This window comes from Coloeus monedula (genome assembly GCF_965178545.1).
Source record: "Coloeus monedula genome assembly, chromosome: 3".
Classification (NCBI taxonomy): domain Eukaryota; kingdom Metazoa; phylum Chordata; class Aves; order Passeriformes; family Corvidae; genus Coloeus; species Coloeus monedula.
Genome location: NC_138783.1, coordinates 53,837,380 through 53,852,054, shown reverse-complemented (window position 1 = coordinate 53,852,054; position 14,675 = coordinate 53,837,380). Strand labels below are relative to the sequence as shown.

Sequence of the window (14,675 nt, the reverse complement as noted above, 5' to 3'; positions counted from 1 at the left end):
AAGTGCAAAGAACAATTGCAATCTGCATGAATTAATTTGAGTCAAGATTTCCACTAATGCTTATGCACCAAGTAGTTTAAGAAGGCTGGCAGAACTTGTCAGGCAGCGCCACAACAAAACCAGTATTTTTACTTCTGTGTTTCCAACTTAATTTTCTGATCTTGTCCACAATTTACTCTTGCTCGGAGCTGGTTTTGTCTTGTGAAGTTTGTGCAAAAGCTTTTTAGAATTCCATGTGGAGAAAAGGGACCTGCATTTTACCCATTTTAACAGCAATATTTCAAATACAACTTGAGAATAAGTAATATTACAAAAGTAACTATTTTAAAAGGCTAATTTGAGAAAACAAAGAGCTATTACTTGTGAACTAACATTTAATATCCACATTTAGAAATAAGAAATAGTAAAAGTGTTACTTCCACTTTTATTTTGTAAACTTCTCAGTATTTGTTGTAGCATTTTAAAAATATCTCTTACACTTGCTTTAATTATATGAAGTGATAAGTCTTTGAATTGTGATTTAAGTAAATGAGAGGACTGATTTTTAAATTTTTTTTCCCCAAAGTAAGCAGCCATTCACCCTGTAGCAGGCAAACTAATAGCAGACCCCAAGATGCCCTGCCAAATCTGCAATTAAGTTTTCCCCTATACAGATGTAAGCCTATGTCTTAAGTGACCTCCATATACAGTAGATACCCTCGAAACTGTCCCCAACAGTAGAGTCCACACGATTTACACTTACTATTAGTTCCTTGCCAGTACTTGTTTCAAAATACTCTTGTGCTCACGTTTGACATACAGAAACAAAGATTTCGCTTTGATGAGGCACCTGAGACTACGTAAATAGCATAAATCACATCACATTGATGTACCACATTTTGGTACACATTGTAAAGTGTACCAAAAATAGAAAAACTAAAAAAAGAAAAAGAAAAAAGAAAGAAAAAGGAAAGAAGAAGAAGAAAAAAAAAAACCACCAAAAACAAGACAGAAACTGATAACTCTCATTTAAGCTTGTATTTCAGGTTCTATGGCCAGTCGACTTCTCAGCCTCTGAATTCAAGAAAAAAAAAACCAAAACAGTATCTTGTGTTTGCATTACAGATGCCATATCTAAAATACAAACATACTGCCTTTGTTAGGGCAGGCTAGATATGTAAAGGCAAGACCAAATTCAGTTTATCTTAACAGTATTTCTGTCTATGTCAGACTGGCAGGAACCACCTACATACACAAAGAGAGGAGTTTCCAGAAACTCCCAAATCCCTAAATAAACTTGAAAGTTGCACTCCTCACCACAGCTGGGCTCCTCCAACATAGTGCCTTGAGCAAAGTCCTGTCTGCTTTCTCAGCGATCCAGGCAAAACTCTGCCTGGGAAGAAGGGTTTCCACTTTTTGTTTGGGTCTTTTACTTCTTGTTTCCCTCTCCCTGTGGAATGGTTGCAGTTACTGGGTAGAAAAAGGCAAGATGGTGTCAGAGCCCTCTCTGTGGCCTCACTCTTGCAGAGAGCACAATCTCTCAGGTGACCCTGTGTCACAGGGCTCAGGCACAGCCCCGCCAGGCTGGCATGAGGGCCCTTCTCACCTGCATTCCACCTCTTGCCCTTTTGGACTGTGCCACATGCTACCAAGACAAGACCACTGTCCTTCCACGAGCAAACAAGCCAGAGCACTGCTCACACACCTCTGACCTCAGCATCACCGCACTCATGGTGGGGCTGAAGGGACACGAGGGGCAGCAGCCGGGGCCTCCCCAAATATAGTGCTGCCCTTAGGTGCATTTTTCTTCTCAATTTAGAGAGGGAAGAAGATTTTCCAGCTCTCTGGCTGACCCACTCTGCCCCAGTAGGCAAGAAGTGAGGAGGGGAACCTCTGATGAGAACATGGAATAAAGGCTTTTCTGTTTCCAGTTGTCAGAGATCAAAACTGTAACGTATGTGAGCTGCTGTTTTCAGCTAACTTGCATTTCTACAAAAGTCCTGTCAATTATTTGCTATCCAGGGCTAAGAACTATATAACAGTGCCCTGTCCACATCTATTATCTCACATAACCTTACATTAACTCTCAGGCAAGAGCCAAAGGCATGGAGCTGCCAGTTTCTATCAGTGCAAAAAAACATACTTCAAGTGACCATGAAAATAAGTAGAACTTGCCTGTATAGAGCCATACTGATTCACTGAAGAGACTTATAGAAATGAAGAAGAGAAATAAAAAATAAAAATGAAAATATATTTGCTGTCATTGTTTTTTTTATTTTATGTTTCTTTGGGTTTTTTCTGCTGGAATACCTGATAATAACTCCCTATTGAATAATGTAACACGGGCAGCCTACAATATTGGTAAGAATTCAGGTACAAATGTCAGAACTAAAGCAACAGTCAGGGATGAAAGCAACAGTCAGGGATGAAAGTATCAACACAGGAAACTGCTACAAATTTTTTGTAATCTCTTCCATGCAAACAGTTGCTTTGAAAAACATCTAAGGGAAATGGCAATACAGAGTAAACCTCTTTCTGTTTACAAGTATTTTTATCTGAAATATTTAACACCTGGATTGAAATATAGTTAAAATCCTGGTTTCAAATGCAGACATTGTCTTGGGCTGTTTCCTATGCCATGCACACTGGCTCATCATGATTCAAACTCACTGTAAAAACAGCATTCATTTATTGCATGAGGACACAGAGGAAACTGGAGACATCTGACTTCTAAAGAAACAGTTCCTGGGAGCCTGAAGTTGTGAGAAAAGGAAAACACAAAAAAGCTTTCTAACTCTGAAATTGAGTTTATTCAGCTCTCAGTAATACTCTCATTTCCAGAGGTCACATCAGTCTGTTCTCTAGGCAAAGAATGTTTCTTCCAAGGACACATTTAGTCAAAACCAATGCATAAAAGAAGGTACCAACCCTGAGAGTTGCTGAGCAACCTTCTGAGATTTATTAACTGCCCTCAGTTCCTGGAAAGCATAGATGTTAGCCATGGAAATTCAAGCTCAATTCATTTATCATTCCCTCCTGGTACCTCTGCCTATTGAAAGAAAAGGTAGTGCAGCAGGGAACTACTTTTAAGCAGCCCCGGTTCACCCCTGAAAGAAAATCTTTGATTGAATCTACTTCATGGGAAAATCACCAACCTTTCAAGCTTTCTTCATCCTTGGAATAGAAATAAGTCAGAGGAGGTGATGAGGCACAATACCCACATCTCATGCCTGGACTAGCCAAACAGTCTCCTCCAACTCCCTTCTGTCCTGCTCTGCAGGCAGTTTCTGGCTCCTTTCTCTTTCCTAATCAGTGCCAAGGAGCCAGACACGAGCACAGAATGCAAATCCTGCTTTGTCCTGGCTCCATGTGAAACAACTTGGATTTTCATCTGAATAGAACTCTTCCTTGCTTCCTGAAACAGGCAGAGAGGTGGGCACAAACACATGTGGCAAAATGCACAGTTGAACAAGTCAGTGCAGTGAACAAGTTTTGTGAATCCTTTAAAGTTTGAAAATGGAAGCAGCTCACTCAGTAAAAAATTCACAGTGAAGTTTTATATCTCCCTGAGGAGTTTCATAGTTGATTTAAGCAGGTGTTAAGGTATGACTGTAAAAGAGGTGGTCCTTCACGATCCCCTTCATGTCCTAATTAGGTGCAGATGGCCACAAATATATTACTATCCGCATAAAGGAAAATAAAAAGCAAAAAGGGTTTGGGTCTGTGATAGCAAAATGGTCCCTAGCTCTTCAAGAATTCCAAATTTCCACCTGAAAAAGCTGGGACTTAAGATGAGTCCCCATGTTATTTTGCAAGTTCAGTGATGTTATCATTAGGGGTACATCATTTGCCATCTCATTTCTGCCGGTGCTTGAGGTTGCTTGAAAACATTTCCTTCAGCCACCCTAAAAAATGGCAGATGTTTAGATTCCATGGGAGTTTAGAACACTGTCAAAATCTACAGGAACCAGTTTGTTTTCCTTCGTGGTCCTTGCCCAACTGAGACAATTTGTGTGAAAATAATCTTCTGTTAATCAAAAGATATGGGTTCAACCTTCATAAATTGCCTGGTGATATAAATAAACATGCTTTATAGGCTCTCCTGCAAAAATTATTTGTAGATCCAAGTTGTTTAATTCTTCATTGCTTCTGCCAAAAAAAAGCAGGGCAGCTTTTGCTCACAGATACATGGTGTGAACACCTATGCCCTAGAACATGTAACTCAGAATTAAAGATGACAGTGGAAAAGAAATTACTAGAGCAACTTCAATATTAAAAGATATCAGTAAAAATAACCCTATAGTGTTTTTCCTATCAATGCCATAATTTATTGCCAATGCTTGGGTTTTGCTTCACAAATATTTAGCACAGAACTGGTGCAACTTTATTTCTGCCTCCTGTTACAATGCAATGAAGAGTAAATGTACTGTAATGTTCAACAGCCTATCACAAGACACATACAAAAGTGAAAAAACTTACTGTGTGTATGAACGATCTGAGATTCCATCCACTAAAAACGGTCCCAGGCATTCTGGTAGCTCAGACAGCAGCCCTGAACAAGAGACTTGGTGCTACACAGGGAATAGTTCTGAAAGAAAGTAACTAACTGTAGAAGAAAGTATAACAGACCACATGACTGTCATATGAATATCCTTACACAATATTAATCCAGTTTCTTTCTATTAATACTTGCCAGTGGTTTTATCTTACTAAGTTATTCATATGAGGGGTACTCAGCAAGAATGAGAGTTACAAAAATATACTTTAAAACTGTCTCAAATGCCTTGCAGGCTTGGGGAGAACACACAGTGAGTGGATTCTATTTATTCTAAATATTGTTCACTTTAGAAAGCCCATTTTCTTTAGAGTAAGGAGCTTAATAAGGAAAGCAATTAAAACAGGACAAAAAATGCTTACAGAGGCAACAGAAGATTAAAAACTTGGTACATCTCTGGGAAGGTGAAAACAAAATTGACTTCATAACAAGCCTAGTTTACTTCTGCTGGCATGTCAGCCTTGTGGAATTTTTACAGACAAGGTTATGAATTGCATTCTCACTGCTGGAGTGGGAACACCACAGAGAGTTCATCACTGGTCCTGCTAAAGTTCTTGTCAGTACCCTAAATGCATGCATGCAATATCCTCTGCTACATATGCATGAAGGTGGGTAAGTTGCTAAGTGTCAATGACTCAATTAGCCTGCGTTGGCCATTCGCACATTAAAGGTAAGCTTTGCAGTCTGCAAGTCTGTCAGCAGCACAGTTTTCATACTGCTCACATCAGCAGCTGAATAGCCTGTGATTAATGAAAAGATAACAGAAAAACTTTGGAAGTATTAATACATCTGGTTTTAATTACCACTAAAGGGACTAAAAAAGACTAAAATAAAACAACTAAGATGATTAAGAGCGTGGGACAATTCTTCTGTGAGGAAAGCCTGAGGGAACTGGGACTGTTGAGGCCTTGAAAAGGCTCAGAGGGATCTCATCAATGTGTGAAGGGAGGGTGCAAAGAGGAGCTAGGCTCTTTTCACTGGGGTCCAGTGGCAGGACCAGAGGCAATGGGCACAAACTGAAACATGCAAAGTTCCCTCTGAACATCAGGAAACACTTCTTCACCGTGAGGGTGACCAAGCACCGGCACAGGTTACACAGGGAGGTTGTGCAGCGTCCATCCTTGGAGGTATTCAAAACTCATCTGGACTAAGTCCTGGACAATCTGCTCTAGGTACTCACTTTGGGCAGGGGGGCTGGAGAAGATGACCTCCAGAGGTCACAGAATCATAGAAAGGTTTTGGTTGGAAGGGACATTAAAGATCATTTAGTTCCAACCCTTCTAGTGTGGTCAAGGTTGCTACCCACTAGATCAGGTTGCTCAGGGCCCCATCCAGCCTGGCCTTGAACACTGCCAGGGATGAGGAATCCAGAACTTCTCTGGGTAGCCTGTTGCAGTACCTCACCACCCTCACCATAAAGAATTCCTTCCTAACATGTAATCTGAATCACTCCTCTTTTAATTTTAAACTGTTGCCCCTTGTCCTATCACCTCCTGTCCATGTAAAAAGCCACCCTCCCTCTTTTTATAAGCCCTCTTTAAGTGCTGGAAGGCTGCAATGAGGTCTCCCTGGAGCCTTCTTTTCTTCAGACTCAACACTCTTAGCCTGCCTTCATAGGAGAGATGTTCCAGCTCTCTAACCATCTTCATGGCCTTCCACTGGACTTGCTCCAACAGGTCCATGTCTCTTCTGTGTTGAAGACACCAGAGCTGGATGCAGAACTCCAGGTAGGGTCTCACCAGAGAGAGTGGCAGAATTCCCGTCCTTGCCCTGCTGGCCACACTATTTTTGATGCTGCTCAGGATGCTGTTGGCCTTCTGGACTGCAATTGCACATTGCCAGCTCCTGTCCAGCTTTTTGTCCATGAGAACTGTGTAAGCCCTTCTCTGCAGGGCTTCTCTCAATGAGTTCTTCCACTCTGTACTCGTGTGTGGGATTGCCCCAAGCCAGCTACAGCACCTAGACATTGAGCCATTGACCACAGCTCTCTGGCTGCATCCATCCAACCAATTCCTCCCCAGCTCAGACATTCTGTGATTCTGTGAACTATAAATTATTAGAGCTGAGAAAACTATTTGATATTCCCACCATCATGCAGATTGTTCCCTAAACAAGCAAGTGAAACTCAAAAGCCAGGTATGTAGGTGTGTCCCTCATTAATTAGTCCTCTTGCTTCCAGGAACTCTCCACCATTATTACTTAAGTCTCATCTTAATTAAGCTGGGACTTGTGGTCCTTCAGCTTCTTAAAGACTTGTTCTAAGATTCATACCTTCCAAGGGAGTGACTAAGGACTCCTTTTCAAGTCAGTGGGGAGAAACATAAATTTCATCATCTAAAATAGTCTGGACTTCCTGTTCCCTAGAATAACTTGCCTCCTCTCTGAACTCAGACAATAATCTTCAAATGTTGAGAAAAGAAAGGTGTGTTGAGTTGAGAGATGTAAATCCAGCAGAGATCTATTCTGTAAACATTCCACATGCTTTTAAGGCAACAGCTCTGTCAGGGGAGAGGCAAAAGATTGAGGGAGAGAAACCAATGCCTGTTGCACCCTCCTTATGAGAGCTGTTGGTTCAGAAATGAAATGTTAGGCCATGTTTGCTGGACCTCCCACAGACCTCTTCCAATTTACCTTTTGGAAAGGTCCTGTTTAAAGAAACAAGGTTTGAAATTCCCTCAAATTTTGGACAGCCTCAATTCTGCAAGGGACTGAAAAATGAGTTATCTGGATCGAACTTCCCATATAAAGCATTTTATTATTTTAAAATTGAGTATGTGGTGGGGAGAAAAGAAACATGTAGCAATGTGACAGGAGATCAGAAATGTTTTGGATTGTTCTGTCAAAGTCTCTCCTGATCTAGAGAGTCTGATACTTTCACTAAACGCTTCCCAGGACCCCAGAGAGCAGGATGAGTTCCTTAAGTTGTTCCAAGGAAGACATTTTAGGTATATGAAGTCTTGACGTGGACTGGCACATCATTAGTAAGATTTTGAAAAAAACAGCACCATTCAGTCTTACTGCTACACTGACCCTCTGGTCTGTGCCTATACTCTCCGATCAAGACAAAGCAGGGGAAAAAGTGTATCAGCTAAAGATAACCTCCAGTGGAAACAGACCCCATGATCATGTTCCTGGGATCCTTTTGGAGACCGTGCCAGGCGTAGGCTGTGTTTGACACTCTGCCCTCGGCCTCACAACATCAACCTGCACACAGTCGCAGGCAGCTCCCTCTCGATAATGAGGAATTCACTGACAAGCAGGAGATTACGGCAGGGCTGCAAGCCAGGATATCGAGCCCCTTCCTCTCCTGGCTAGCGAGAAGGGCCAGCATTTACATAGGCAAAACTTGGGGGAGTGTGGGATGCAGAAGAAAGCCCGTGTTCCCGGGAGGCCTCCGCCTCCTCACAGTATCCCCCCTTCCATCCTGCCCGCGGAACCCGAGGACATCACTTGAGGAAGATGCAGGGCAATTCAAGGAGCAGCACGGGTTATGTCTGACTAAGCTGTGCCAGTGCTGTGATGCTGTCCACTCTCCTCTGACATCTCTGGGAAAAACGCTTCCCAGCAGCGGCACAGTCCCCTCCACAACCTACACCACTCCCTCCCTTCACGGGAGTACGGGTTCTGTGTTTGCTGGGTGGGGCGAGGGCGAGGAGGAGGCGGGGAAGGAGGCGGGAAGGAGCTGAAGGAGGAGGCGGAGGCAGAGGCGGTGCCGCTCCCGCCCCTCCGGGGCGCTGCCAGCCGGGATCCGCGGCCCGGCTGGTCCCGCCCCGCCGGCCGGGAGCCGCCCTTTCCGCCGGGAGGGCTACGCGGCGCTGCCCAAGATGGTGGCGGGAGGGCTGTGCCTGTGTGGGCTCCTCAGGTACCGGGGCGCGGGGGCGGCGCGTCCTGGCGGCGGGCGGGCAGGGAGGGCGGGAGGCGGCCCCTGCTCGGCCGCGCTCCTCCGGCCCCCCGGCGTGGCCCCTGCCCGGCTCCGCGCTGTGCCGCCGGGCTCGGGTGGGTTAATGTGCTTTTCCGCCGCTCCCGGCCCAAAATGAAAGTGCTTCCTTATGTGTCAGTCGTGACACGTGGGTCGCTCCTTTGGTAAACAGGAGCGGCCGAGTAAACGCTGTTTATCCCAAAGCGTAGCGGCACTGCGGCACAGGCGCTCTCCCTGCGAGGCTCCTGGGCCAGGAATCCTCCCGCTACAGGATTAGGAGAGCTGTCAGGGAGGCGGTGGAGAGCGGAGGGAATATGCCTGTCAGTGACTGAGAGACGGGAGGAAACGGGTCTCTCTGCACAGGGAAGCCGCACAGAGTTGCTCTGGAAGCTGGCATAGCTCTTCATGCCTCCGGGGAATGGGAACTGAAGGCTGGAATGGGAAATGCCTGGCCCCAGTAACTCGGCACCAAAGCAGTTCACAGTAGAGCGAGCCAAAGAGGAGATCGGACCGAAAAAAACTCTAAAAATCTATTTAGAAGTCACTCTGCTAGTTGTGTGTTGCCAGGTTGCTAAGGGGATGCAAAGTGTGTAGAGCACACTCATCTAGATAACTCATATAGGGCATGAATAAACAATAATAAATGATTGCAAGGTAGCAGCAGGGCAAAAAGAGATCTTCGCATAATGCAGCATAGTGATTTCATTTCTGTAGTTGTAAAAGTCATACACACTGGTGATTTCTGAGATTAGAAGAACTCAAGAAATTGTTCAGCTCCCTGCAACTCTACCTTTAAACACTTCTTGCTCGATGTCATACATAGTATTTCTTTAAAGCAATTACATATTTTAAAATTTCTGGCTTGTTTCAGATTGCTGTGCTCATTGTTACTCCCTGCGTTATTTCTAAGTGGAATTTTGTGCGTCTGCTTGGTGGTACTGCTGTGGGGAATACGGCTCTGGATACAAAGGAAGAAGCAGTTGAGCTCAGCAGGAGGAGATGGGAAGCGGCCACTGCTGGTGGCCTTTTTTCACCCGTATTGTAATGCAGGAGGTGGAGGGGAGAGAGTCCTGTGGTGTGCCATAAGAACGCTCCAGAAAAAGTAAGCATATGTGTTTGTCAAACACCATATTTCATTCTTAGCTTCTGATGCCATTCTTTATGCATATGTTGGCATTTTACATATTTAAGTGGGTGTCATTAATCTACTGGTCTTACATTTTATTTTACATCTTGAGTTTCATGTGGTTGCATTCTACTTCATGCCTTTAGATTTTGATATTTCCTGCTGTGGCACCTCTCACTTTTTTCCTTTCATTCCTTAAGAGAAACCCTCCTTCCTCTTCAGTTTTCCACTACTGGTATGGAACTTTGTACAGTCATAACTCCTCAGTAGATAACTGATCATCTTTACACTTGCCTCTTGGTGCAGGGGGCAAAACGAGTTAATACCTAAAGTGGATTTAAAATGGGTACATCCATTGATTTGCCATAATTTTCATTTTTCTCAGGCTATATGCTAGACAGATCTCTCCTAATGTAGGGCAAGGTGTTCTGAAGTCTGTAAAATAATACTGACCTCCTTTTATGTTTTACTCAAATGAAAATATTCCCCAGTTTCTCAGCCGTATGTTTTTCTGCAGATCAGAAAAAACCTGAAGTATAAGGAAAAGTGTAATTTAGTTAAAATCATTTTTTGGCCAGACATTTCTTCTCACATTCTTCTTGAGTACTTTTAAGTGGATTATATTTTAGTTTCTTGCTGAAAAATATAAGAGAACAATATTTGAAATTCTTTTTCTTTATTCTTACAGGTACAGAAATGTAACATGTGTTGTTTACACTGGGGATAGAGATGCCACTGGAGAAGAAATAGTAGAAGGTGCTTTCAGAAGATTCAATATTAAGTTAATCCATCCTGTGAAGTTTGTATTTCTAGAAAAACGCTTCCTTGTGGAAGCTTCTCTTTATCCTCACTTCACTTTGCTGGGACAAAGTTTAGGATCAGTGTTCCTTGGCTGGGAAGCTCTTCTAAAGTGTGTTCCTGATATTTATATTGACTCAATGGGTTATGCCTTCACAATTCCCCTCTTCAAATACCTAGGAGGTTGTCGCGTTGGATGCTACGTCCATTATCCCACTATCAGCACCGATATGCTCTCTGTCGTGAGGAATCAGGATACCAGGTTTAACAATGCTGCCTTCATTACAAGCAGTCCTCTCTTCAGCAAATTTAAGCTTGTCTACTACTACTTCTTCGCTTTCATGTACGGTTTGGTTGGTTCCTGCAGTGATGTGGTTATGGTGAATTCTTCTTGGACACTGAATCACATCCTTTCCCTCTGGAGAGCTGGGGCATGCACTAGTGTTGTGTATCCACCATGCGATGTTCAGACTTTCCTGGATATTCCACTGGAAGTGGAAAAGAGCACCAGTGAATATTCCATTGTTTCTGTCAGCCAGTTCAGGCCTGAAAAAGATCATCCTTTGCAAATCAGAGCCTTTGCTAAATTGCTGAAAGAGAGAGTGGGACCGCAGCCATCACTGAAGCTGATCTTAATTGGTGGCTGTCGTAACCAGCAAGATGAAGAGCGTGTAAATAACCTGAAAGGCCTGTGTGAAGAGCTGGGAGTTAGTGACGATGTGGTGTTCAGGATAAACATTCCCTTTGAGGAGCTGAAGAGACACCTGGCCGAGGCCACCATTGGCCTGCATACCATGTGGAATGAGCACTTCGGGATCGGTCAGTACATTTCCTGAGTGTTCAGCTGCTTGTCCCTAGGTGTCTCAGCACAGAGGTCTGCTTGTCCAGCTCCTGTTCCCGTTGGAGGCAGTGGAGCTGCTGTAAAGCCTACAGGAGCAGTGCAGGTGTGGTGCAGATGATGCATCACTAGGTGCTACTGTAGTGCAGGCTGAAGTGCTGTAGTCATAGACTCTTAATTCTGTACATCCTCTGGTCACCTAAACACAGAGGTAGTCCCATCTGTGCTGCCCAGAATGTCCTGCTGACCTCCAGCTATAGCCCTGCAAGGTCATGGGTCACCTTATTGTCCTTGGGTTAGGTTTCTAATCTTCTGGAGCTTCAAGAGGCTGCAGGTGCTTCTGTTTCAGCACTTTAAATTGTGCCCTATTGGCTTCACTGACTGTGCAGGGAGCTTAGAGACAGTTCATGTGTAGACATCCATGTCAGAGATTTTGGTTGTGTGTTTTACCTGCCTCAAATGCCATTTGAAATGTCTAGTATATGTCATGGAGCTCCAGCTGCTCTTTCAGAGGTGTAAGTCTCCCACACATCCTGTCTGGTGTAAGTAAGCCCCATATAGATGCCACCAGGTGTCTTTGGCCATCTCATTGCATTAGGTATCTCTGCTGAGGCAAATGTATCAAGCCCTTAAATGAGTTGGTGTAGCATGGAGCAGAATGCTAGAGAGGAGCTGGGACCCAGAATTAATTATGGGGCTCAGTTTGTTGGGATTAGATGGGCCCATCTGCTGTAAATCTACAACGGTTGGGTAAGTTAGTAGCCAAGCAGATGGATGCCATACTTGGCTATAATGTAATTAAACTGCAGTTAATGTCTTCAGACTTTATTAGAATTCAGGTTAAGTGTCAGGAGTAGTAGTTTATGGTCTGTAGGAACTTGGTATAAAAAAATTGACACTGAATTGTCTCTCAGAAGCAACTGCAAAATACTGGAAATTGTCTTTTTTCTTTCTCCCACAGAACAGTTTTGTTAATTTTTCTTTAAAAGTGGTGCAATTGCACTGTGATTTTGAATTTGAGCAGGATTTCACCTTCATCTAATGGGGTTTTTATGTATTAAAAAACATATTCCAAAACTTTGGAGCATTATTTATAGTAGGCAATGTTTGAGCTGAGGGAATTTACAGAAATCAAATGAGAACTGAGAAGAATCAGCATTACTGAGGTCTGTTCTGGACCCATGGAGGAGAATTGAAGTTGCTGTATACATTTTGTTGTTCCTATCCCCCTGCTATTGGCTGAGGAAAGCTTACTGATTCCCATTTCATTGAAGTTTCTTCCATCAAAAATAAAGATGTAGAGATATCAATTTTTACTAGTGTCTTGCTGAGTTGTCAAAAGCTATAAAGATTTGTTCATCTGCAAAATACTGAACTTCTGAGTATTACCTGATTGAAATGTGCATAGTCAACTTTTTTCATGGCATCTTCCAAACATTTAAAATCAAGTATGTTACAAGAACAACAAATTAACCCGTTATATCCAGTTTCTAATTTCAGTGTTACGTGTTTAAGAGAAACTATGACTTCAGTCCTTAGAACTGAAAAATTCAAATTTGTGTTTCTTACAGGACCATTTTCACTGTATTTTTCCAGCTGATTTGGAATGGCAGTCTGTAGTGAATTTAACTGTTGGTTTAACTTTCCAGTGTTTTATAGAAGGTCAAAGCACATGATGTGCACCCTCATATCAGCATTTTTTGTATCTCTTACAGGAGTGGTTGAATGCATGGCAGCTGGCACAGTTATCCTGGCTCACAATTCTGGAGGCCCCAAATTGGACATCGTGGTACCTCATGAAGGACATGTCACAGGCTTCCTGGCAGAAGATGAGGACAGTTACGCTGAGACCATGGCTTATATCTTCTCTTTGTCTCCTGAGAAAAGACTGGAGATCAGAGAAAACGCTCGGCGCTCTGTGCACAGGTTTTCTGACCAGCATTTTGAAGACACATTCCTGCTATCTGTGGAGCCATTATTTAAATAAATGTATATAAGTAAAAACGAATATGGGTAAAATTAACTTTTTTTTTTGACTTTGTGGCACATGTAAATATAGCTAAGCTAAGATCCCTTGGTCCCATTCAATAAAAAGGTTGTTTTTCTTTCTGTTAGGCTGTCTGCTTTATTTAACAGAGACTTTTTTTTTACTGGGAAAGAAATGCTTCTATGTTAACTACATGAGAGTATGGTGCACTTAAAAACCCTCTGGATTCACAAAGCATGATAGTGCTTTGGTAACAGAACTACATCAGGAAGTTCTTTTATTTATCAGAAACCTCTTTTATTTATTGAGTATTTTCAGTCTTCACCTGTTACATGGCTCTCTACCCACAGTCACCCTTTTTGAAGTCAACACTTTCGTTTTGTAGCCTTTGTAACTAGATTTTTTTTTTCCCCAGAATCTACAGTCCTCCTGTACTTGGCACTGGTGAGGCTGCACCTCAAATCCTGTGGTCAGTTTCGGGCTTCTCAGTTCAGGAAGGATGTTGAGGTGCTGGAGTGTGTCCAGAGAAGGGCAACAGAGCTGGTGAAGGGTCTGGAGCACAAGTCCTATGAGGAGCATCTGAGGGAGCTGGGGGTGTTTTAGCCTGGAGGAAAGGAGGCTTGGGGGGAACCTTATCCCTCTCTACAAGTGCCTGAAAGGAGGGTGTGACTGGGTGAGGGGGGGGTCAGCCTCTTCTCCCAGGTGACAAGTGATAGGAGAAAATGGCCTCAAGTTGTACCAGGGGAGGTTTATACTGGATATTAAGAAAAATTCTGACATAGAAAAGGTTGTCAAGCATTGGAACAGACTGCTCTGGGAAGGGATGGACTCACCATCCCTGGAGGTGTTTTTTTAAAAGACAGGGCACATAGGGACACAGTTTAGTGGTGGACTTGGCAGTGTTCGGTTAACAGCTGGATTCAATGATCTTTTCCAACATAAGTGATTCTTCAAAAAAACTGCTATAATCAGACTACAGACTGTAGTTTTCCCTTTATTTAAGATTCATTTGGCTTGTATTAAATTTTTTATATGGAAAAATAATGGTTGGAAGAACCTACATACTTAACATGTTTTATTAGGAACTGGGGAATGCACAATTCTCATGGCACTAATAAACCATTTTACTGCTACTATCTAAAATTCCTGAGCAGTTGATGTTACTATGTATGGTGAGTACTGTGTAAATGAAACTGTAGATTACAAAGCTGTACTGGCAGTACACAATGATTATGAAAAGCTGGAAGAGATTCTTAAAACAAGGAGTTGATTTATCTAGGGAAATAAAATACACAAAATAGGACACTCTCTTACATAAGACAAAAATGGTAAAACAGAGTACATAGAAATCAGAAATTTGCTCAAGCAAGACTTGTCAGGTATGTCCAAGTAGTTTAGGATAATAGATGAAACAGCATTTCAGTCTGTATGAGGATTATTCAATGTTCAAGACATCTGAAAAGTACCTTGATT

General features: G+C 42.9%; 1 protein-coding gene across 1 annotated transcript; it reads left to right on the top strand.

Moving 5' to 3' along the window:
* The first annotated feature begins 8,342 nt into the window (after positions 1 to 8,342).
* On the top strand, positions 8,343 to 13,318 carry ALG11 (ALG11 alpha-1,2-mannosyltransferase). The gene is made up of 4 exons (XM_082277742.1): positions 8,343 to 8,396; positions 9,325 to 9,555; positions 10,268 to 11,196; positions 12,931 to 13,318. Exons 1-4 carry the CDS (start codon positions 8,359 to 8,361, stop codon positions 13,200 to 13,202), a joined length of 1,470 nt encoding a protein of 489 aa, XP_082133868.1. The 5' UTR covers positions 8,343 to 8,358; the 3' UTR covers positions 13,203 to 13,318.
* Positions 13,319 to 14,675: the final 1,357 nt, after the last annotated feature.